This window comes from Crassostrea angulata, chromosome 7 (genome assembly GCF_025612915.1).
Source record: "Crassostrea angulata isolate pt1a10 chromosome 7, ASM2561291v2, whole genome shotgun sequence".
In the NCBI taxonomy this organism is placed as follows: Eukaryota; Metazoa; Mollusca; class Bivalvia; order Ostreida; family Ostreidae; genus Magallana; species Magallana angulata.
The window spans coordinates 56,455,554-56,481,156 of NC_069117.1; the positions used below are offsets into that span (position 1 = coordinate 56,455,554).

Below are 25,603 nucleotides of genomic sequence, written 5' to 3' on the forward strand. Positions count from 1 at the left end.
TCAAATGCAAGAACAACCTTTATTTTCATGTAAAGAACATTCAAAAATAAAACTGGCCACTACAAAACAAAGAAACACAACGCAAATACAATCAAGATCTACAAACAATCCGGTAAATTAGAGTAACATTGTAACTGCAGTATATCTATTGAATTAACATATTTATACGCTTACATATTACTAGCTGTCTATTTCGTGTTTTGATATATTAATGTACAAACAGTTCATCCTCTATAACGTGAGTCAACAGAATCTACATTGCAATTTTCGTTTTCCAATGTCCATAGTGTAAACTTTTAGAATGTATTATGTAATAAATCTTATTTAAAGTTTAATTATACATGTACTTTGCAAATAATACACACACAGTTACGTTAACGATAATGCCCATACTCGTTCACCGAATAATCCCTATCTTTACACGACTAGGTCACATAAAACGATATTCAATAAGCCATCACAAATAAAGGACTAATATTGCTCTCCAAATTTTGATAGGAAATTGTTTGTCCAATCAAATATTTTACATAACACAAAGATCTTTGGAATAATAGAGCTACTAGAAAATCAATTCAATCAGCATCTTGTTTATAGAAAGGAAGCAACGTGTAACTGTCCATGCTTGACAGTCGTTCTAGTACAATGTCTTGACAACACAAAAACACATGCATTCAAATATCCAATATTCAAATATCCAAGAAAATAAATCAGATTGAGAAAAAAGATTTAAGTTTTCTACCGAACGATATTTTATAAATAAAGCTTGATAAAAATGTATGTTAACAAAAAAAGCAAAAAAGTATATAAAAAAGACATTCATTTTTGTTATAATTACTGAAACGAGAGAGTTTTTTTTTTTGCAGGGACAAAATGTATAAACACACTTTGATTTTCACTGTATACATGGAATTTAAAGACTGGTTTTCTATTTACAAAGGCGAAAAATAACAAGCACATGAAGCTGAGCACGAATTTAAAAAGAGGGAAAAGATTTCTATATGAAGTGAACAACATGGACTTCGAGATTCATTCATTAGAAATATTTACTTCTATCGACACTGACACAGTACATAATGCTAATGACGTAATAGGAATCATTGTGACCGAATACTCACTTCCAGTTCGACTGTCGGAAAAGACGGAATGACTGAATAAAATGATCAATGAAGAAAGTCCATCTCTCTACCTTACACACATATTCACATAAAAGTATATAGATTCACAAGTTGCTTTACTTTAAACTATTTGTTAATTCACAAGTTGCTTTATACTTCAAACAGGCCTACCTATTTGTTGCTTAACATTTTCGTACCCAGATAGACAGGATTTCAGAATCTGTTCCAACTTAGCGACAGTATTGATGGAGATGTTTTTGGAGTTCTTCTCTGCATCTATTAACGTCAAAGCTTGCCTGATTTTGTCAGAAACGTCTGTAATGGCGGCACACACGTGAGGGTTGGTGTCCTGGTACTTAGCATACATGGTGTTAAGCTGGTTGTCCACCAGTTTAAAGTTGTCATGGAACTTGTCAACCATCACTCTTCTTTTCTTTAAATGGATATCCCTAAAGATCAAACAATTGTGTCACGTTAAACGTTTCTCTTCAAAAACTTCCTACCTGTTTCATAGAAAGAAGTGATGCAAAATATGAAACTTACTGTGTAATTTCTTCTTGCTTTTGTTTGTCTTGTTCTTCCTAGAATGAAATAATCAATAATCATAACAAACTGAAAATCAAACAGAAGAGAGGTAATTTGTAGGTAATGTGTTTATGAGAAAGTTACTCACCAGTAACTGTGTCAGTAAACTGAAGTGTTTATCTAAATCTTGTAATGATATCATCAGGTATCTAAGATGCGTTTCTGCATTGAACTCGCCGAGCTCTTTCTTAAAATAAAGCAGACAATTTCTGTAGCACTTGGCTTTGGTTTTAATTTTTTGAAGCCGTTTTTTAGTCAGCGGTCCAGTAAAGGAGAGCATCATCGCTTTTCTTGCTTTATGAATTTCCTCCATTCCACTTTTCAACCTTTGCACCTGTTCTTTATTTTCAGACGATTCTGCTTCCGCCATTTCTTTCTTTGAATTCTCGAGTTTTTCTCGAAGTGATAGCAGTTTCTGAAAAGCCTTTGATGGTATGTATCCCGACAACACTAGAACTAAACTTTCTTCTGAGAAATGACTGGTTTTCTCTTCTGCTGTTAGTAACTCATTTGGCACTCGTCGATTAGGAACACCAAAATGTGCTCCGTACGTTGTGACCCTCTGCACCAGATCGGTCTCTATTTGTTGCATGTCTTGTCGAATAGAAAACAAATGCACACTCGAAGTGTTGCCAGGCGGTACATCAATCTGTTCTTGGGTGTGATGCCAAAGTCTCTTCAGATGATCCCTTACAATCTCCAACTCTTTCTCTATCAGATTTTTCGTGAAATTTAAAGGCTCAAATGGTCTTATTTCTAAAGCATTTTTATCATCTTTAACAACGTTCTCTGCAGTAGAAGCCGGGAATGATTGATTGGCACCCAATCGTTCGATTCTCATATTTTCTAAGGCAACTTCTACTTCTTTCCTTATTTTCGCTTTCATCGACTTTCTTTGATTCTTCGATAGCTCTGAAATCGTTAAATTCAAATCTACAGTGATCTTTGATGCTATTTCGTTGAAATCTGATTCTGAATGAAACTTTAATTCTCTTATCGCCCATGACCTTAAGGTTTCTGAGGATGCTGTGTTTCGAATTTTTTGAACAAAATGTTTTACTTCTTTAAACTGCTCTGCTGTTACATTGTCATTCCTATTTACATTCGTCGAAGTTTTATTCATATTTTGTTGCGCCATATATATTTTTAATTCTTTGTCTACATCGAAATCTTTTTGGCTGCTATTTGAGACAACTCTGCCAACTGTCTCGCCTTTTATTACTTCAACGTTGGTAGGATTCTGCATCGAAATTTCCGACCAAGCATTGGCTACCTTGGATGTGTAATTCTTTCTTTCATTTTGAATTCTGTTGACATCATCTTTATATTCTTTGGTCTTGGAAGCAATGCCTTCTACAGACTTTATTATGACTTCATTATCGTCGTTTATTCTTTCTTTCCTGTTATTTTCTATATAAACATTTCTCTTTGGCTTCGCGTGTTTGTCGCCGCATTCACGAATACTGGAAACTTGTTTTTCTGACGAGTGTCGTTTTTCACTGCTTAAACTGCGATCACGCGATCTATATCGTCTGCCTCCACCTAAGCTTCGACCACGTGACCTATACAGCCTCTCACTGCTTGAACTACGACCACGTGACCTGTAAAGCCTCTCACTGCTTGAACTACGATCGCGTGTTCGGAAACGCCTCTCGCTACTTGAACTATGATCACGTGATTTGTACCTTCTACTACGACTTTCACTGCGACCACGTGATTTGTACCTTCTACTACGACTTGCACTGCGGCCACGTGATCTAAATCGCTTTTCCCGACTTGCACTGCGGCTTGCACTGCGACCACGTGATCTATATCGCCTTTCCCGACTTGCACTTCGACCACGGGATTTTTTTCCTCTTTCACTACTTGGACTTCTTTCACGTGATTTATATCTTCCTTTCATTTTGTATCGGCGTGACTTGTATTTTACTTCACTGCTTGAACTTCTACTTCTTGATCTAAATCGTCTTGAATTATAATCATGTGATCTGCTGGAATAGTTATCTTTTTTACTGAATTTGTAGCTTTCCTTCTCTCTTTCTGGATGTCCTTTTCTGTCAACTTCGTGTTCACTGTTAACACATGCAAGCTTCTCTACACTTCTGCTATCAGTCTGCGATAGGATAATTGCTGAATCCCATACATCTGTATCTTTACTTCTTACAGTAACACTTAAGCCTGTGTTGTATTTGCTTAAAATTTTGTCACTCGTATCATCACTCTCATGTATAGCAACTGTTCTATTTTCAGTAGCCAGTGTGGCTTTTTGACTTTCTTTCATTTCCGTGCCTCTCTCATTTATTTCTCCTTCTTCTAACTCCTCGTCCGATATTTCTATTAAATCGGCGCCTGATTTTAACTGAACTTTTCTGCTCACTCGGGGCGACCCGGAACTAGACCGAAGGTCATCCAGCTGTTTTCTTATCATTTCTCTTTTACGAGCAAGTCCATCTATTGATATATCAAGATGGTCACTATCGTCCGAGTGTCTCTCGGGACTTTCGCTTACATCAATCACTTCACAAGGATGGTGTTCATGATCGGGACTTGCGGGTGTTTCTGGTTCAGGGCTGGCAGGAGTCTCCAAAATCACATTTCGAACAGTGTCTTCGGGACTAGCCGGAGTGTCTGTTATGTCCTTTTTTAGATGAGTTTCATCGTCTATTAACGTAAACGTGTTTTTAAATGCAGGTTTTGGTTTGTCAAAATTGTGTTTCTCTGAAAGATAACTGCGAGTGGATTCCTTGTTCTTTGAGTTGTCGTCTACATTTTCCTGCATAATTTCTAGCTGTTTAGTTGCTGTAATAAAATCACCAGGAACTAATGATCTATTTTCTTTATCCACTGAAGCAGGCCTGTTTTCAACAAATGTTGAAACTGCATCTCTTTCAGATGACTTGTTTTTTCCATTCTCATATTTGTCAAATATCTCGTTTGGTTTCGTAGTGGATTCATTTCTGCCAGCTTCCTCCGGCTGGCATCCATAGACTAAAAAAGAATCTGATCTCTTTTTCTGAGGACTTGGAGAGAGCGACATATCAGTGTACGAGTCATTTGGACTATGAGATGTTGGTAAACTCATGGAATCAGTGTCCGTATAATTTTCCGTAAAGCTGCTTGATCCACTCTCTTTGACGTGTTTTTTCGGTACAAACTTTTCCGCAAACCAATCCATTACGTCGGTAGATTTCCTTTTCAAAGATGGAGTCTCATTTATCATAGCTTGTGTAGCTGCCGCCGGCGTTTGTTCAAATTGATGTAACTGATAAGGAGGTACACCCTGATGGATTGGTTGAGAATGCACATTTTGTGGCGAAGGGACAGGATTTACCGAAAGATGACTCATTCCTTGATGATGTTCAGATTGAAGAGAAATCCCCTGGTGAGGAGGCTGAAAACTTGCTCCTTGTGGATGAGGTTGATTTGGATACAGAGGTGACTGCAAGCGCGGTTGTTGGTGACTATGTACTTGTGGCTGCATCGGATGGTACTGAGTGTAGTACAACGGTTGAGTGACGGGGGGTTGGACACTCTGGGTAGTAAACTGTTGTAAAGGTGCAGAATTGTATGAGAAAGGCTGAGGAAAGTCTCGACTGCTTGAATACGTTGTTGGAACTTGCACTAAATTTGTCGAACGTTTTTGTGTAATTGCAGGAACACGAGAATGCACTGGAATTGTTTGTCTTTGCGGTAAATCTAGAATAGGAACTTTTTTAATACTTGATTGCAAGCTGACTTTTGCTGTTTGCATTGTAGACAGCAAGGGCACAGATGAAACTGGAGGAAACCGTGGTGGGTTTGCAACGTGGATTGGTAACTTTTGCTGAGTAGACACCATCGGAGCAGACACTCTTTGTTGGATTGTGGGAATAGGGGGGTTTGAATTAGGAGGCCAAACAGAGGTAATTGACCTCCCTTGGTTTGTTGAAGGTTGGTTGGCAGTGGGAAGACCTGGCGTTAGAGGTGTTTTAGAAAGTGGGGGTCTTATATTTGTAGCAGCTTGCTGAGGAACCTTAACAGCTTTAACAACAGGAATGGAGAGTTGCTGTTGTGGGGAAGAAACAGTTGACGACAGTCTAACACTTCTCGGTGTGAAAATGTCCTTTTTGGCAGTCGCCGGTTGTTGTATATTCGATATTGTTGTTATTGGTTTGAAACTACTTTCATTTGATTTACAATCAATTAGAGGAGATGAAACCCTTTTCTGTATCAGCATTGGAGGTTTGGAGCAAACAACTGTTATGGGAGAAACATTTCTCAAACCCTGACTAGGTTTCAAATCTACTGTAACTTCGACGGTCGGTTTTGCATTAGATGGTTCTACTTTGATTCCAGAGGATAAAGTATGAGGCTCATCTTTAATCTGTTGTGGTTTCAAAGAATCAGAAACTTCGGTTTTAATGTGCATCGTCTCTGACAAATCTGGTCCTCCTACTTCGCTCGGTTTCTCTGACGCATTCTGTGGAGTTTGCAGCGGATCTTTCAAAGTCAATTTTATTTTCTTTCTCGTTCCTTCTATCCACTCTTTGACTCTTTCATCTTTATGCTGAGGAAAGCGGCTGTCAACATCAGGCAATAGCTCGGTGGACTTCGACTCTAGCCTATTTCTTGTTAAAGTTGGTTTAATTGGCACAGCTTCTGGACCATCACACTGAAATATACACCATCAATATTTAAAGCAAAGTAACTGATATATACCAATAAAGTATATGCAAGACATACAATAAAATAACTTTTCGACATTCAATTCATTTACCCTTTTTAAATATACAGTCGGTTGCAATTCTTTCACTTTTAGGCCATCTGACCAATGTTTCACCCCTAAATCGGCTAGCAGAGTTCGTAGGTTGGGTTTACTGTCTAGGGGAGAGGAAGTTCTCGTGGTGGAGGACAGTGCAGCAGAAAACCGGTCTAGACTTACTGATTCACTGTAAAACGTTAATGTATCTTATCAAACAAAGTTAACATTTTCCCTATGTTTATGAAACTACTGCAATCTTTTTCAATTCATTCACCTCTGCTGATATAAAGCGTTAACTTTTAAGAAGACAGACCAATTCACACAAACAAAAACCAACCTGATATCCACCAGATCCGACGAGGTCGTACTGACAAGATCATCCAAGTCTGTATGTTTCTTCCTTCTCCGCTTTCTTTTTTTAGAGTACCCAAGCATCCCTCTCTGTTTCTTCAGAAGATACGCCTTCATTTTCGCTTTATTTGCTTTCTTTTTTGTTTCATCAGTAAATGAAGTGTCTGTAGAGTTTGTTTCTTGGGATATGTCAGCTGAACTTGAAACAAATGATTTGGATTGGGTTTCCTATGATTGTATAAAATAAAAAAATGTCATAAATGGTGTCGTCTAAATAAGTTAACAAATGGTTCTGAAAGGTTAAAGCATTAAACAATTCAATATTTAAGGACACGTGCTAAAAATATCCCAAGTCTCTTTAAAAAACTAAATCGGATTTTTTTAACAGGGTAGAGAGGACAAGCAAACAATTTTTTACCTTTGGTTGCTGTTCACTCATCGCGTCTATTTCTGTGCTGCTTCGTACAACTGGCGATGGACATATAGTTTTTTCTGCGGTGTCTTTTCTTTGGACAGTCTTTGGTGGTTGTTGAGTTTTTTGTGGAGATATCTCGCTCTCTGTTGTGTAGGAACCATCGCATGAAATATATCCAATGTCGTTTTCTATTTCTAACTGTTGTTTTTCTTTGTTTCTTGACTTTTTGGTTGGAGTAGACATGGCCACAGGAAGTGAAAATACGTGTTCTTCATTTTCAGTTTTAGGAAGTATCAACTTATTTTTAGTTTTACTATCTGTGACCAGTGTTTCACGTGGCTCACTTGCTTTGGTTTGTTGTGTATCACATATAACAAGACAATTATCATCGCTATCGGCATTGTCTGATAATTCCAAAATTTCTTTCCTTGGTGACTCTAGAACAACCGAGCTTTCATTCTCGCCACAAAGATCTATTGTGTCCTGCACTGCATTCTGTGGTTTTCTGTTTTCTTCGCTGGAGAAAGATTCGCGTGATTTATCCTTGCTTTCATCTGAAAATCCGAGACCGGGAATTTTCACATGATCACTGCTTAGGTCAATAACTTCATATTGGTCTTCAGGTGTGACAGACGTTTTCGTCGTGTTTTCCTCGCGGAAATACGAGAGATCTTGAAGCAAATTTGCACCCCTTTGTAACGGTATTGGTTCAGGTTGATTGGTTTCCAACTTTTTATCTACAAGTTCTTTGACCGCTTTTAGCGGACTTGGCCATTCTGATGTATTTGATTTCTCTTCCTTCTTAATTTGATCGATTTCTTGCTGAAGGTTCTTTATTTTAGAAATAAGTGAAGAGTAATCAGCATCATCTTCGTCCTCCGTTGGTTTCTCTGGTTTAGAAGCCGTCAAGTTGTAAGCATCGTATCGAAGCTCTGCTTGTTGCTCTTCATAAGAAAGCTGTCGGTTCGTTTCTTTCAACTGTATCCAAGGGACATCCTCATGCGCAGAAGACCAAATATTCTTCTCGGGGCTTACCGTTGGGGATGTTGTTGGTGATGCAGCTATGTTCTGAAGGATATTCTTTATATTTGAAATGTCAATATTCACTTTTTGTAAAATACTTCCAATCGGTTGGTTCGTTGGTGTACCAGGTGAAAGACTGACGGGTGACTTTTGGAAGAAACCTTCAATATGAGAACTCCCAGCAGATCTAGGGGAAAGACCAGTAGTGGGAGATTTCATTGAATTGCTTGACACAAGATTTGGTAAATTTTGAGAGGAAAACCCAGAAACGGTAGAAACGTTTGAAACACTGTTCTTCTGTACACTAGATGTAGCTTCTGTAAAGTTCACTGGAGACTGTAAATGTCCCTCTGAATATTTCTTGCGATCAAGTTGAAATGGTATTTGGAACGACTTTGCTTGGTCCTCTGTCAAATACTGAGAGTAGGATACATTAACTTTCTGATGAATTTGAGAAACAGTTTCTCTACTTTGAACACTTCTATCATTGGTGGTTTCAGAACTCTGTTTCATGGCATCAATTCTCGCCCTTATGGGAGAACTATGCTTTTTTCTGGCTTTATAATCTGACAATGATACCTTTTTTCCTTGCTTTTCAATCAGTGATGAGTCTGTATTTGTTTCTATTGAACTAGCCTCTTTCAAAGAATTACTCTCACTGTCTGAATCTATATCCATAGGAACCTCTTTTATAACATCACCAGAAATATTACTTCCCTGGATTGCTGGCACATTTACTGAAGACTTTTGATATGGAATTTGCCTTGGATCAAATCCAAATGCATTTTCAAAGTTGCTGTTCCATGAATCATTTGGCACATGCACATTTGGTCTCATCCGTTCATCGATGTCGCCCATTTCATTAACAATGAAGCTGTCTTTGGTTGGGATAATTCTTTCATCAGTGTCTTCTAACTGAGTCAATTGTTCACTCTGTTGATGGATTTCATATTTGTTGGGTTGTTGAGTGGGTTCCTTCAACATCTCTTCTTGCTTTTTCTTTAATACTGCCTCCAAATGTTTCACAACAGCTTCAAGCTGTTCAGAGTTTGCATTCAGCATTGCAAGATTAACCTCTTCTTTTTCGGCACTTTGTTCACTGGTTTTTTCGTCTTTTCTGAATGAAGCTTTAATGATACTTTCCTCCAGTTCTCTCTCTGGTGTAGGAATACTATCAGAAAATGACTCATCTAGTTCTCCGTGGTTTATACCAGGACTGTAGGGAACAATGTCCATCTCATTGTCTTCTTTGGTCTGACCAGATTCATTGTTGCTTGGAATAATATTTCTTGTATGTGAAGTTTGTTCTTTTGGTTTGGGTAGTTCGTCTTTGTCTAATAGCTCTGGCATTGACTCAGATTTGCCTTGTGTTGAAACTTCTCCAAAAGGTTCAGCTTTGGTTTGGTTTGACACTTCCCCTGAAGGTGCTGTGTCAGTATTGACTAGATTTGTAGATCTAATCCTAGGATCTTGCCTGGTCTGCATGACGCTGTAGCCCGGCGGCCGTGAAGGTAACGGAAGTAGTCCAGTCTTTGCAGGCATCCAACTCTCCACTGGTGGAATATACAGGTGAGGGAATTGTGGAGCTTGGTATAATCCAGCAACCCTTTTCTCAAATGCTTCTCTATTCGACTTCCGGATAGCCTCATTTCCACTTGATGGCTGACGGGATATTGTCTGAGGTTTGGGTTTTGATGTCCACTGCATTGGTTTGGTATCACCACTTGATTTTGCGTCTTTAGATTTGTTATATACTACAAAAGCGTAGGGAACACAGTGCCTTGGTCTATCAACTGTCTCATAGTCCTCGTTGTATTCGTACAAGAACACCTATTGCAAAAATTAAAATCATTTAAAAATGTAATAAATGTACATTACATGTATACATCATTACATAACATGCATGTATATAATGACTATTATCAATAAACTTATAATTACTTGATCGTTATAAAGTCTTTATGGTCGGTACATTCTGATTTGTAACTGCACATTTCAAAATATTTTACACAATCTGTGGGACTAGTATTTTAGGTATATCTAAAATATCACCATTGATTTTGTTATTTGCATGTTGAAGGGGTCATTAGGGTTGGGTTTCTCCTGAGACATGTGGCAGTCGAAGTTTGGGGTGGGCTCCATGGCCGCACCCGTCTGGCTCTGAGCAGTCACCATCTTGCATTTTCCGTACATAACCTGTAATACGCACGTGTTGCTGTACCAGTTATTTTAGTGATGCATTTGTTGTAAAATTCTTAATAAACAGGCTATGCTTTAATATATGGCATATGTAAAGCAAAAACTTCAGAACACAACAAAATATTTCAATAGAGCGCAATTTGCATGGTTTGTCGATAGCAACACACAACATGCATATCTTACCTTGCACACAATAAGGTGACATTCATTAACCTTCCAAGACTCCGCAAGCTTCAGCTGGACGTCTGCATGCTTACAAACATAAATCCCGAGTTTGCTGTTTCCTAAAATAAAAGGTAAGTGAGATAGGATGGTAAGGTGAGATAGGTTTCATGAGAAATTCATATCTCATAACATAAGAAGTATTATTTCGATTATTCGTAGTAGCAAAGCTTAAACGCTTTTGACCGCAACACAGAATTATTTCTTTATTACAGAATTTTATAACTTTTCTTTTTACAACTTTTTTATAACTTTCACAATTATATAGAGTCATGACTATTTGAGTTGTGAGAGAAATCTATATCTGAAAAATCCGCAAATTTCTTTAATAGAAAGATAAAAAAAACCTCATCAACACGTGTTGCACTCAATTTTGCCTATTTGCCCAAACAAGGAGTATTTCTTACCTAGCGCGTTGAAGGCTATGGGCTTGGTCTTGACGCCCTCCTGTGATATTTTGGTCATGACGGACGGATCCTTCACCAATATAAAGGCAAAGTGATCCTGGACCTCCCGAGCAGGGCGGCCCTCTTCTTTCATGGCCGTTTTCTTCTCTCTATCATGCATATGAATTTGTATATTGATTTAACAACGCAAATATAAGAAAATTGGATGCTCAACGAATCATTGTTTGGGTGATATCTTAAGGTCAATGTGTTATTCATTGGGGATTTTTTATTGTTGTTGTTGCTTTTTGGAAGTTTATTGCATGTAGAGCAGGCTTGGGGTAATGCTAAATGTAATGGTAATGCATTGCAATGCATTACATATTTTCAAAGTAATGCTAGTAATGTGTAATGCCACAATTTTAGCATTACAAGTAATGCTAATGTAATGCATTACTTTCCAAAATCTAGTGTAATGCTGGCATTACATGGCATTACTTTGCATTACTATGCATATTTATGCATGTTCACTTTAAAAAAATGTGATGAATAAATGAATAGTTGAAATTGAATTTGATTAAATTTATTTTTAAAGAAGAAAGAAATAATTCTAATTAAGAAAAACAATGTTTTAATTGTACATGTTTTATTGAAAAAGGTTTTTTAAAATTCATTTTTGAATTGTTTTTATTACTAAAGATAACAGCACAATTTCATAACATTTTTAAGAGTGTTGTTTTTTGAATTGTTTTTATTACTAAAGATAACAGCACAATTTCATAACATTTTTAAGAGTGTTGTTATTAAGAGTTTTTAATCATTTAAACAATTTACTCCAATTAGTTTGCACTTCAATAAGAAATGTGTCAACAACACACTATGCCCCCAGGATAATCTAAGTATCAAAACAATCTATTGTTATAAGAAGTGCTAAACACCCCAATCCCCTTCCCTTCGCTATGTCACAATAGAATAGGAGACAGACATGCACCTTTAAAAGCAAAATGAATGCACTGTCCATCCATGATGAAAATCAATATCACTTCCAATATTATAACCCATTTGAAAATAATCTTACTTATTTTCTCTCTCTCTCTCTCTCTCTCTCTCTTGTATATTAATTACACTGTACATTAGTTTGGACTGATAGAAAATACAAGATTTATGTATTTAAACTATTATTGCACTTAATTTATCCTAAGATAAAGATCGTCAAACAGTATTTCCAGTCAAAGCTTTGACTGCTCCTGCAAAACATTTATTTAGTATAGCCCGGAAGATGGATGCATTTAAAAGATGAACACTCTGAAACTTCGATCATAAAGTGCAACAGCAATCTTTTGTCTTAAAGTGTCCTCCGAAAAAGAAATACGATTAAAATATATTAAGAAATATAACTGGGAAAAATCATAAGTTTATAAATTAATAAAATTAAGTGTCCCAAATCATAAAGATTTGTTTCATCTGGGGATATATCTATATTTAGCTTTTTAAAAACCGCAACATTATTTCATAAATTGTTTTTTGTTACGCAAATGTTATCCTGTGTCTCTATTTCATATCTGATATTGAATCATGCCAAATGTTTATAAATATCATTTTACTTATATAATATGTTGTTCATATTGCCACAATATGATTATATATTGAGCAAATAAAGAATGACTCTTGTTTATTCATTGAATTTGAACCTGATACTGAGCATGAAGCTGTAGATATGTTAAAGAGTGTTGTATATTTGAAACATTTGCAAGAACACTTTATTAGCTTTACTTTAAAAAAAAAAGTAATGGTAATGGTAATGCATTACTTTACTCATGTAATGGTAATGTAATGCATTACTTCAAAAAATCAAGTAATGGTAATGGTAATTTAATGCCCAAATTCATGAAGTAATGGTAATGTAATGCATTACTTTACAATGTAATTCGCCCCAAGCCTGATGTAGAGTTTTCTTTCTTATCCCTTCCTGTATTTTACCTTTACTGATAAAAATCTTTCTGAATGTAGTGATATTCATTTACCTTTTTATGCGTGTAGAACTAATTACCTGTACTGGGCCTCCTGTCCTTTGTTGACCACCATCTGTATAGTTCGGGGAGTCCATGGGGATTGATATGTTCGGTCCAGGTTGGACCGCTCTATTGTCAATTTCACTTCCTGTGCATCTCTGCTGTTACTTTCTACATTGCGCAAACCCCCTACAAATAAAACAGAGATTTTGATTTGGATCTTATGTTGACGTTAATGCAAACTATCTACATCGAGAGCACTAGCTATCAAACTGACATCATAGTTGCAAATGATTATTAATAGTAATAATTAACAATCCTAATATAGAAGAATTAAAGAATTCTCTGTACAACGATCCAAGAATAAGAAATTAACTACATCACATCATAAAGTGGATTAGGAAAAACTATAGTATATATAATACTATAGTATTGTACTTTTCTGCAATGCTCACTACTTCATGACATACTGAGTATCCACATAAACTAACAAAAATGTTAACAAAATAACACTAATATCTCAATATGTTTTTATAAACCTCTCACTGATAAATTATTTGTCATTTTTTGAGAGTATTTTTATCGCGTATCATTACAGCTATAATATATGATTTAATAGATATTGCTGTTGATCAGTGATTTACACGGCCTTTTGCGTGATGCAGATATCTACCTGTACTAGTTTCGCCGCTCGCTCGTGGTAAGTAGCTGACAGACGAAGTACTTACCTTTATTGCTCTGCCTTTTGATCTTGGGTAAGGCGGGGACAGACTTCCCGTGTGTGTCCGACATCGTATCCGGTCAACGTCTCCTGAAACAAAGAAAAAGGTATAATTTTCAACCATAACATTGCATTGTTGTTTGCAGTTTAAGGAGGGGATTTTATTTTTACTCAAGGCACACCCCCTTTATTTTGTTTTTAAATCAATGATAATAAACATGATTGATCCACGAAAACACAACATGTACAGTTTAAAAACATTTTCTTATTATAAACAAGAGGTCGTTAAACAATATATGTCGTTAATGGTAAATTAAAAAGCATGGCCGATCAACACTACCTTTGTAGCCCGTATAAAACACCAAAGAAAATATTTTACTTTTCATATTTACATCTATCTCTGAATCATTTTATCAATTATTAGGAAAAATGTTGAAAAATAAAATACGTATATGATCATTATTATCGATCAGAACGTTACTCAGTACTCACAACGCAGTTCTAGTTTTGATCGATCGAGAAACAGCGCAAAGTCAACACCAAAAGTACCAAAAAAAAATAATTCAACGACCGGTGTAAAAAAAAGTATCTCTTATAGCTACTTAAATATTAAAGCTGGCAAGAATCCGAACTATCAATAGTTACGAAGCCTTCTTAAAATATGTGTTAAGAGTGAACAAATTCAAATCTAAAACGTCATTTGCACAGCCATTTAACAAAATAACCCAATCAGGGATTGTCTTTTTCAGCAAAATCGTTTATTATTCTTTTAAAAATTTTAGGTTACAAAATACAATAAGTGATATATCAATTCAATTTGAACAGATTTATCTGTGAAAATTATTATTTCCCCATCACCATATCTATCTCGTTGTTAAGCCTTTTTGAAATGATTTCTTGTTCGACATTAGAGGGGAGATTATTTGTATGCACTACGTCTTAGTTGTCGATGCTATAAAGTATTGTTGACGGTATCACATATGACGTACACATATGGTTGAAATAAAAGCCAATAAGATTCAATGTTAAATGATACATTCAAAATATCTTCACTCGTATAATAACAGAGCTATGGTTGCGCATAAACCGCTGATTTTTTTTTTTTTAATTCTTAAATTACGATATTAATGTGTTGGGCCAAACAATTATTATTTATTTACTTAAGGAATAAGAAATCATACGAAAGCCCAATTAGCTCATTTTCGTAGGTAAACAAAATATTTTTTTTCGCGAATAAACGCCAAACTTTCGCGATATAACGCGTAAATTTCGCGAATAAACGCAAAACTTTCGCGATATAACGCGTTAGTTTCGCGAATAAACGCGTTACTTTCGCGAATTAACGCGAAACCATTATATAAATATGGTCATTTCATACAGAACCCTTAAGAAGAAAAACGATTGAAAACAAACACATTTTAAGTTTTATATCATAAAATACTTATTATTCATTATTATTATTATAATATCCGTGTTACGTTGATTTATGAAGACAAAATTTTCTTTTTTGCATATAGATATTAATAAATCTGATAAAACTTTATAACATTTTAATATGTTATATGTCCAAAGTAGATAATAAGTTTGAGCATCATATTACGATTTTCAGTTGTTCGCCGACCCTGTGTTCGAACAGGCATTCACTGATGATCTTTTTCCTATAAAATTGATATAAATTCAACCGTCGGAATCCTTTAAAATCTTAGTATTAATTTTCAAATGACATATGTGATAAATTTGGAGGACGAATTTACGTCATCTAGATATGAACAAAAGCTTGAAAATTTCAATTCACAGCTTGACTTATCTTTCTGATATTGAACTAGACGTTAAGTTATGTCGCAGCGATATAACATATATTATAGTGTTTTAAACAATGATATCCTTTAAATTCTAAAATGATACTTAATAAAACGTTTAATTCGAATCAAAATTGTTATAATTAAAATATGTTGCTGCCTCATTTACAATAATACAGCGCCCATTAGAATGTGAGAAGCGCGATGCATTATGTCCTTTGAAAATCAGTACTTAGATTTTAAAGATTTCCTACGTTTGAATTTATGTTAATTTGTATAAGGTTAAATCTAATTCATTTACATCTTTATGTAATATTATTATGTTTTATTGAAATTAATATATTTGTTTTCAGTAATTATTCTTCATAGGGGTTTTTCTATGAAATAACAATATTTATATTTAAGTTTCGCGTTTAATCGCGAAAGTAACGCGTTATATCGCGATTGTTACGCGTTTATTCGCGAAAATTTCGCGTTTATTCGCGAAAGTAACGCGTTTATTTGCGAAACAAACGCGTTTATTCGCGAAAATTTCGCGTTTATTCGCGAAAGTTATGCGTTATATCGCGAATGTTTCGCGTTTATTCGCGAAAATTACGGGTTCATTCGCGAAAGTTTCGCGTTTATTTGCGAAAAAAATATTTTTTTCACGTACGAAAATGAGCTCAATGGGCTTTCGTAGAATCATTCTTTGAGTATTATAAGGTGATAATTTCGGTTGGGGCGTGATCAAATCCAATAAAGTCCGAAGGGCTTAATGATAGATTTGATCAAGTCCCGACCGATAATATCACCTCATAATACTCAAAAAATGATTCCTTATTACTTATATTCATATAATTTTAAGCCATTGTACGAATATTTAAATATAAATTAGCAAACCCCGCTGGCCGTAAAATTGTACGTCGTTTGAAGTTATGAGTTATATAGTACAAAATCGATACGTAGTGTTATCACAGGCAAAGGCACTGGAAAATGTAAATATTTCTAAATATCGTATTTTTTTCTCATTTTTCACGCATGCACAGAGACTGCATGAGCAAGTGGCATATCGGTTGGTGAGCGTGATTTACACCATTAGACAGAGACAAACCTTACTTTCTAAAACATGCACACAGATCTCAATGACAAGAAAAATTCCAAAATAAAGAAGGGGAAAATGGAAAATTTTTAACGAACTAACGTTATTTCCAAGTCTGCCAGAAGTAGTAATAAGTAACTGTATTTCACTGTGATTGAATTATTCACTGCTTTAGTTTCATTAAATATCAAATGTGTTTTTTCAAAATGTTCAAATTTTACTATTCTATTTTTGGTAAGTCAACAACATTTGTTTGTATATACTTCCATAATAATTTAACTACAAGTCGTAAGGCTTAAAGGCCGGGTCCCAGGTATAAATAGCAGCCAATCACAAAATGAATGGGAAATTCAATTTTCTCTGCAGCTTTCACTTCAGAGAGAATATTTTCAAATTAATTGCATTGTTCATGAATAAAAATTCTAATTTTTGGTATGGAAGTAGCTACTACGACAGTTATCAATAGACATTAAATTTTTTTAGGCTTAATTGTCTACCAGGTGGCAGAAAATCTAGGTCGACCCCGGCCTTTAATTAACAAACATGAGGTTGGATAAGGTTGAAAAGAACTGAAGCTGCATTGCGCCAAGTCAACGTTAAACTTTACATCGTTATTGCATAATTACACGAGAATAGCAACTGTCACACCGTCTCGATTTGTCATCACGGCCGCTGGCTCAAGATTCGTCTGACGTTCTGTACCGTAAGAAAACGTAGAAAGGCTGCTAACCCGCAGATCTATCAAAACTAATCGACACAACACAATTCAATCCTGTCTGTTTTAATGATATTCTGAACCGTAGTGGTCGTGATATCGACAAGATTGATAAGACATTTTGTTGCTCCGTAGTTTTGATTTCGATGGTAAAAAGCAATTTTATTATTCCGTAGAGGTAAAGTAATGACGACCTTACTGAACCTCGCTAACGTGATTTCTGGTGTATCAATAGTCGGATTTATAATAATTCACGAAATTCAGCCTTTTGTTGTTCTATTTACAAATAAATGCGTTACAAGTTTATTAGCCATAAATTCAATTATGATTCACTCTTGTTACAAATATCAGCTTATTTCAGTCCGAACGTATTGAGCCCGGAGTGACCGATTTGGTAACATATAGCCTCTTTTACAACCTTAATTTTAATCATCGTCTCTTGTAAATTCGGTTGGAAAGGTCGGCAACTAATTTGCTTTGATACATGTCGAAAAGTTCTTGACCAATCGCAGGCCGTGAACAAAGTGCGATCGTTACGACTCAGCAACTTAATTTACAGGAAACGGAGAAAAGCTTGAACCTTAAGAGTATCATGTACTTCTTTTTTTACATAAAGCTTCGAATGTCATGTACAAAAAATTTAGGCAAATTTTCTTTTTGTATACATTCATATAATAATAATATAGCAATTTTATAATGAGCGCGAGAAAGGTTTTAAATTTGAATAGTGCATCAATTAAAAAATGAATAATAATCAATAAAAGTAGTTGTCCTTTTTTTAAAATATACAATTATTACAACTAAAAATGAAAAATGCATATTTAATGAATTATTGATCATCATTATTTTGTTCTAAACAAAAAAGAAAATTACAGCATACAATAATCACAAAGAAATACAATAACTAAAATCGTCAGAGCTACTTTACAAAGAGACATGCATGTTGATGATGATGATGCAAAAACCCATGATTTACCAAATGTCGAATTTTTACACGATTAAAACATAATTTATATGATTATCTAACATGAAAACCCGAACGTTTGACAAATTAAGGTGTTCAAAAGTAAATAATCCTGTTAAATAGGAAAAAAATGGTTTATTTTTTTACCCAACATATCTATGTTGAGTTTTTGTTTTGTTTTTTTTTTTTTTTACAAATAATTACATTATACCCACTGAATTCCTGTCTTTTAAAGATGGAAATTTTGAGGTATATTAAAAAATTCTATGTTGGATCACACAAAAAATACAAAGCACATGCCTCACATAAGTAAACAAAGAGAACCAAGCTTATTATTATCAGATAAAACATTTTATGAAAATTAATTAACTAATCTTTATAAGGGGCAAAATAAAGTTAACACTTTTCAACTTTTATAAATTCTTTTTGTTTAGTAAACACAGTTTTTACATGATTTTACTGATAAATTATTTTTAAAATGACAAGAAAAACGGCTGTATTATTTACCAAATAAACTAACCATACATAAAATATGCATGGTTTGCCAAATTAAAGAACATGAGCTAATAATATATACTTTCACAGTGATGAATTGTACACAGTAGTTTATAGTTTACTGTGAATTCCTTATTTTACGCGAGTACTTAATTCCGGAGTTTGATATCAAATCGTGAGAATATAAAATCGCGGTTATAATTTTGGTTATAATTTCATATAGTTCAAAACTGTTTGAAAAATAAAACGAGATTTTAAAATTCGCGAGGGTTGCTTCTAGCGATTTTACGCGGAAATTATTTCCTCGCGTTTAATTAGGAATCTACAGTATTTCTTTTCTATAGTTCAGTAATTCCATAATAGGCACACGGATTCACTCTGATCTATAGTTCAGTAATTCCATAATAAGCACAAGGTTTCACTCTGATCTATAGTTCAGTAATTCCATAATATGCACAAGGTTTCACTCTGATCTATAGTTTATTAATTCCATAATAAGCACAAGGTTTCACTCTGATCTATAGTTCAGTAATTCCATAATAAGCACACGGTTTCACTCTGAACAGTCAAGGAATCATTCCTTATTCCTTTAATACCACCGCTGGTATGCGAACAATAACATGCTTTCTTTGGAGATTCATGCTGGTGTCTAATGAAGGTAGCAGGCATTGCAGAAAAAAATCATACGCGTTGACGGATCATGTTAATATTTCTTTACTGGTTGCTACATTCTTAACCCGCATGAATCATCAAATAAAGCATTTTGTTTTAATTCAATAAATCATTAAATAAATCAAACAGTAAGTAAAAGTAACTAAATTATTGTTAATGTACATCAGAGCATAAAATAAGAGAAACAGCGGTTTCTTCTGAGTCTGGTGTCATTTTCGTGATGCTAAAAGTTTCGATCAATCGATGAACTGGTTAGAATTGGATTGTGTTGATTTCAGCCATCAGTTCCAATAGGGCTATGAATCACAATCGATTTTCTTGAAAATATAGATACAATGTTTAGTGGATTTAAATATTTAGTTTTAAGACTGTAAATTATTGTTGTTTACAGTCAAATAAACCCACAGTTTACGATTTATAAGTTGAGTTTATAAACAATTAGGGCACCGAATTCACCAAAAAAGATGGGTGAAATATGGCGGATAAAAAGCCTATATTTGGATAAATAAGATACTAAACCAAGTAAAAATAGTGTCATTTTGAAAACTTTAATTTTTAATATTCAGTGTGGGTCTGTACTCCATATTTTTGTCATATTCTAAAATCGGTCGAACGGAAAAATACCTTAATCAACAAAAACTTGGAGTGAAGTCCCACAATACATTAGAAATATTATATAAAAATAATACTAGTTCGTAAATTCGTGACCAAATATAAACATAGAATTTAAATAAAACTATTTGTATCTGAAATGGCTTAGTGGAACCTTAGAGCAGCAGACCTTAGGCAACTTTTTAAAACTTGGCTTATTAGGTTGAGGGTTCGATACCACCAAACTTGGGTCAATAATATTTTTTTTATTTTCTTCGTGTTTTCTAAATAATAATAATAACAACTAAATGTTGTTATTTTTACTGTTGTTTCAAAATTGTTTTTTTTTTTCAACGATTGATCAAATGGACCATTGCGCCATCTCAATGATAAAGATAATTTCATATTTGAGATACGTAGTTAACAATAAAATACTAATATCCGATCTTGCATTGAAGATGCGTTGGAGGAGATTTTATATTGAAAATTAGTTTTAAAAAATTTACTCCTCATTTCACCATTGTAAACTACGATATAAATTACAAATGAAAACTAGTAGACTAATTGTTCGAGAACAATTAGTCTTTACACCTAATTATTTTTTTTTTTATTTCTGTTTCAACAGATCTGTAAAACGCTTTCCATGCCTTCCCTGAATTAAATAATGTTAAAAGATTGACTAGTACAGTTGTAGTATGATTTTTTTAAAAAAAATTAATATTTGACCTTGATATTTGATGACCTTTATGTCATTTTGATTGGCCAAAGTCAACTCTTCATTTTGTAGTAGTCCAATGTCTCTACAATGCATGGTTCAAACACTGAAAGCGTTTTAACGAAGTTAAGAAACTTTCAGGACAATAACTACTCAAAGAAGTCATCGGATCCATATTAATAGATTGAAAGGTCCTTAAAGTAAACTAAAGTCAAGACAATTGCTAAAGTTTCAAGTCTCTATCTCTTATGGTCTCTGAGAAGTAGCGATATAGTAGGTGCGATAACTCTATTTTAAGTTGGGGCTTAAGAGCTACATTTCATGTCTTAGGAAGTCCTACTACATCCATGAAATTTTTTTTCTTTGCCACCTAAAACAATAGAGATATGAAAAACCAATAACTCAAGGATTTTCAAATGACTCTGACCTTTGACCGCTATGTCATTTTGGTCGGGAAAATTAGAAGAATCCAACACAAGTGGTCTAAATTCTCCAGGACGGGTATTAAAAAGGTCGGAAGTGTTTTATCAAAAAGTAAATATTTTTAGGGACAATAACTGCTACAAGAGAGCCTCACATCCTTTCAGTGTGAATAGACTGGAGATTTCTCTAAATAAATTTAAGACTTTGGTAAAAGTTCTTAGTCTTTATCCAGAGGAGTAGCGATGTCAAGCAGTTCATACAATAGGGGCAATAATTATGCAACTATTTTAAGGTGGGGGCTGATGGGCTATATTTTGAAATGTCGTAAGACGCCCTAAAAACAGCCATGAAAAGTTTTTCTTTACAACCAAAAGAGATATGAAAACTCATTAATTCACAGAATTTCAAATGACCTTTACCTCTGACCTTTGTCATTTTGAACGGCCAAAGTAAACGCTCCCATTCAAAGTCTCTACGACGATTAGTAAAATATTTGGAAGTGTTTTATTGAAATTTTAATACTTTCAGGGGCAATAACTGCTACACCCTTTAAGTTAACTTCAGACATCAGTAACTACTAAAGTTCCTGGTCGGTTTCAGAGGAGCAGCGATAACAAGTATTTCCTACTCAAAGGGCAATAACTCTGCAAGTTCTGGGAGTTTAAAGACAAATGGTCATTTGGTACCATAACTTTTAACAACCAATTACATAAAGTTTTAATTGTTTGGATAAATCTAATAACATAAACATCATCCCGATAAAATTAGGGAAAAAAAATAAAAAACAAAGAAATCAAGCGGTTTTTAACTAGAAGTGGAAAGACATACATGTAGATATATTTAATATCTTTACTTAATTGTTGATATTTGTAGTTTAAAAATCGTCAAACTGTATTAGACTGAGTATGACTTGCAGTTGCAAATGATTGTTATCAGTATGTCAAATATAAAATACACATTACTGCGCTCATAAAGTTCGCATTTTAAAACTTTTACAGAATGTGAAACTTTATTCATTAACTGACCTATTATTTCAAAAAGAATAAACTGTTATCTACAATTAAGGTTAACATAATCGTTATTCTGCTGTTTATACATCCCCCAACCCCATCCCATCCCCTAGTTTTGTTTCGTGCAAGTTCGAGTTTTGTTTCTCTGCGACTTTTGAATAGAGGAAGTCAAATACATCGATTATGATACAAAAGAAATGCAACTGTAAAACATTACACGGCGGTCATGCAGTCATTACATGTAGTTGTTTTCTTATAATTCAGAAATCGCCCAATTGACTTACCTCAGTTTGTCCAAATTTTTTACCATTCCAATTGTATCGAATTCCTTATTAAATCAAAATTGTGTTCACCAAATACTATGTTTAGATTTATGTAGTTTCCTTTCGTATACCTATACTTCCAAAAAAAAAAATTTACTTACCAAATTTTTTTATTCTCAAAATCATGAAATTCCTAATCCGGGGGGGGGGGGGGTTAGTATGCTTCTGAATCTAACCTCTCAATCTTTCAAGGTAAATTTAGGAACAATAGTCTTTCCTGCGATAAAAGTGGGGGGGGGGCTGAACCCTCTATCATGCTATGTTTCTAATGGTTAGGTATAACTTTGCAAAAAAAGTGGGGGGGCTAAGCCCCCCCTAGCCCCCCCGGTTCCGACGCCTATGTACTGTCATAAGTTGAATCAGGAAATGTAAATTTTTCAGGGAAGATTTAATTTTATTTCAATGAAGAGTAAATAAAAATACTTTTAACAACTAATATCACAGAAACTCCTAGCATTTTTTTTTCAAAAAGAAAAAATCAAACAAAAATATATCGCTACATGTCTGATATTTTTAATAACAAAATTTACTACAAGTTATGAATGTCCGCTACATGTATATAAATCATGTGTCTACATACGAACTCCTGATTGCTCAAATAATTTGGTCGATGAGCCCTTCTTTTGTCAGTGTGCATGTCTTTTTGTGAAATTATTTGAGAATGTGTTTTCACAACAGACTTCTCTTTATGAGATCACCTGACGAATTCGTGATCATAACCATGACCACAGTCTGATCCTTATTACTATAAATAAATCAGTCAGTTCAGTTGATTTCACCTTCACCTCAATCGATTTTATATAACCACTGATGATTCACAAACTTCCAAGATTTGTGTCCCGTTAAAATCAGATGTACATCGATTTTCGCTGATGTGATTATTTACATTGATGAACTTGTATGTAACTTGTACATTATCTATTTTGCGCAATAATTTATGCTTATATAATGATTAGCTACGCATGCAGGTAGACTTGTGATACGATTCTCGATTTACACACAGCTAGCGCTGGCAAACTCGAGTTCACGGTATCACATCTAAGTTCTACATGCATTTAACAACCGACATTGACACTTACTGTACACCACAACAATCTTTATCCCCATGCATGAAGTTCCACTTTTTCGTCCATTCCTGCGCTTCGTCCGTTTGCAGCGGAAGTTTGTGTCACGTGGTTTTTATAAACCCTGCGACGCCGCATTCCAACAATCATATCCTGTTGCGCGCAGTATCGATCGACAAATGGGGTCGATTTTTATGAGTGTACGTCACAGGTTGTTTTGATTTGGGGTGTTGTTGTTTTTTTTTAAATCAAAACGGGTGTTAACAAAGTTAAGCTTTGTTTTATAATTCAGTGGACCCGTTCGTGTGTACCATATTTGATTTTAATTAATTTAAATCACATAAGGAATAAGGAATCATTCTTTGAGTATTATGAGGTGATAATTTTGGTCGGGGTGTGATCAAATCCAATAAAGCCCGAAGGGCTTTATGATAGATTTGATCACGCCCCGACCGAAAATATCACTTCATAATATTCAAAGAATGATTCCGTATTACTTATATAATTTTAGGCCATCGTACGATTAAATCTTTAAATATAAATAAGCAAACCCCGCTGGTGCCTCAATTTGGCGTCATTTGTATTATGGGTTATATAGTACAAAATCGATACGTAGTGTTATCACAGACAAAGACACTGGATAATGTAAATATTGGTCTTTCCTGTTTATTTTGATGGGCTCTAGATTTGCGGACTTCAGAGTAGTATCATGATTATACAGTTAGGGTTTAAACTGCCTCTTTTTTTTCTTTTTTCTTTTTCTTCTTGCATGTCAACATAGTTATGTCAGTTGCATGTTGACATAATAATCTTGCATGTCAACATATTTATCTTGCATGACAACATATTTGATAGAAAAATAACTTGCACACAAGGGGCAGAGATATGCCACCATAGTAATAAGAAGATATTGAAATTCAAAGTTTATTTAGACGATTTTATTTAATGGCAACTGTTCTTCAATTCAATCGTTCGTGTCTTATATGTATTCGTAGAAGGCGTAATCAAAGATTGAAGTAACGTTTTATTGCTCATTTGTAGCTGTTTGATTATTAGGACCAATGTCTTGCTTATTTTTAATCTAAATAATTTTATATTATGCAGTTTTACATTTAAAAAGTAACATTGAAAGGGTTGATTACATAATTGTACTTTTAGAAGGCATCTTTCACTCTGTATTTTATAAAACTTACCTTCTTTGAAATCGAAATGTGTCGCGTGAACCTATATAAATACAATTTGAAGCCTGTAACAGAAAAAGGCAGGTATGACTGTGTCCGGTATTAGGGTTATTAGTACTTGATATAAATCCGAGTGACACTAAAGAACCGTCAACCTTGCCTTTATAGATTGAAACTATTTTATATAAATATTGTTTAAAATTTTTTTTATGAAAAATGAGAAAATGACGCACAGTGATATTAGAGTAATTGAATAAGTAAACCGCTAGGTGAAAAATGTCACTGTGAGTTACTCAAAGATAATTAACTCCAAAGATAATTAACTCTAGCCCATGACCATCCTCCTTACTGTAGATCGGAGCAGATTCACCTTGGTTTTGGAAAATGAAATATGTCATAAAAGGATAATTTAATTTTTTGAAAAATGAATAAAGTCCCGGGGGTCTACTGGGGTGGAAGTGGGGGGGGGGGGGGTCCTCAAGCACCTGTGGATTTCAAAAAGACGTTGCTGAGTGGCTAGCAATGAAATAGACAGGCCTACGTCACATTGCTGTTTGACACAACTACCCAAAGTCCAAGCTATTGTTAAAATGGTTCTATTTACATCTATCTTGTAACAAACTAATAGACTGATTGTAAAAAAAAATAAGTAATTTAAAAATTCACTAAATTACTGTTAATTCACAACAGTATGTTAGCTAAAAGAATCAGCCAAATCGTCTCCTGTGGGAGTTAGAGTCTGACACCATCATGATTATTTTGTGAAGTCACTGTAGGTTTCGACCAATCGATAAACGCGG

At 34.5% G+C, this 25,603-nt stretch overlaps 1 protein-coding gene across 1 annotated transcript; it reads right to left on the reverse strand.

The window, feature by feature from the left end:
- LOC128192627 (uncharacterized) lies at positions 1–23,742 on the reverse strand. Its single transcript, XM_052865461.1, has 13 exons — positions 23,638–23,742; positions 13,778–13,860; positions 13,088–13,238; positions 11,059–11,207; positions 10,613–10,713; positions 10,283–10,426; positions 7,211–10,060; positions 6,779–7,020; positions 6,457–6,628; positions 1,789–6,351; positions 1,659–1,696; positions 1,287–1,564; positions 1–1,126 (listed from the first exon to the last, which is right to left on the reverse strand). The coding sequence occupies exons 2-13, from the start codon at positions 13,839–13,841 to the stop codon at positions 1,095–1,097; spliced, it is 8,784 nt and encodes a 2,927-aa protein (XP_052721421.1). The 5' UTR covers positions 13,842–13,860; positions 23,638–23,742; the 3' UTR covers positions 1–1,094.
- Positions 23,743–25,603: the final 1,861 nt, after the last annotated feature.

What these genes read in the sequence shown, in the direction of transcription:
- LOC128192627 (XM_052865461.1), bottom strand. Translation starts at nt 13,841, where the DNA reads ATGTCGGACACACACGGGAAGTCTGTCCCCGCCTTACCCAAGATCAAA. An exon ending in GGACAGGAGGCCCAGTACAG is followed by an intron (nt 11,208 to 13,087) that starts GTAATTAGTTCT and finishes TATGCATGATAG; the next exon opens with AGAGAAGAAAACGGCCATGA. An exon ending in TCGGATCTGGTGGATATCAG is followed by an intron (nt 6,629 to 6,778) that starts GTTGGTTTTTGT and finishes AACGTTTTACAG; the next exon opens with TGAATCAGTAAGTCTAGACC.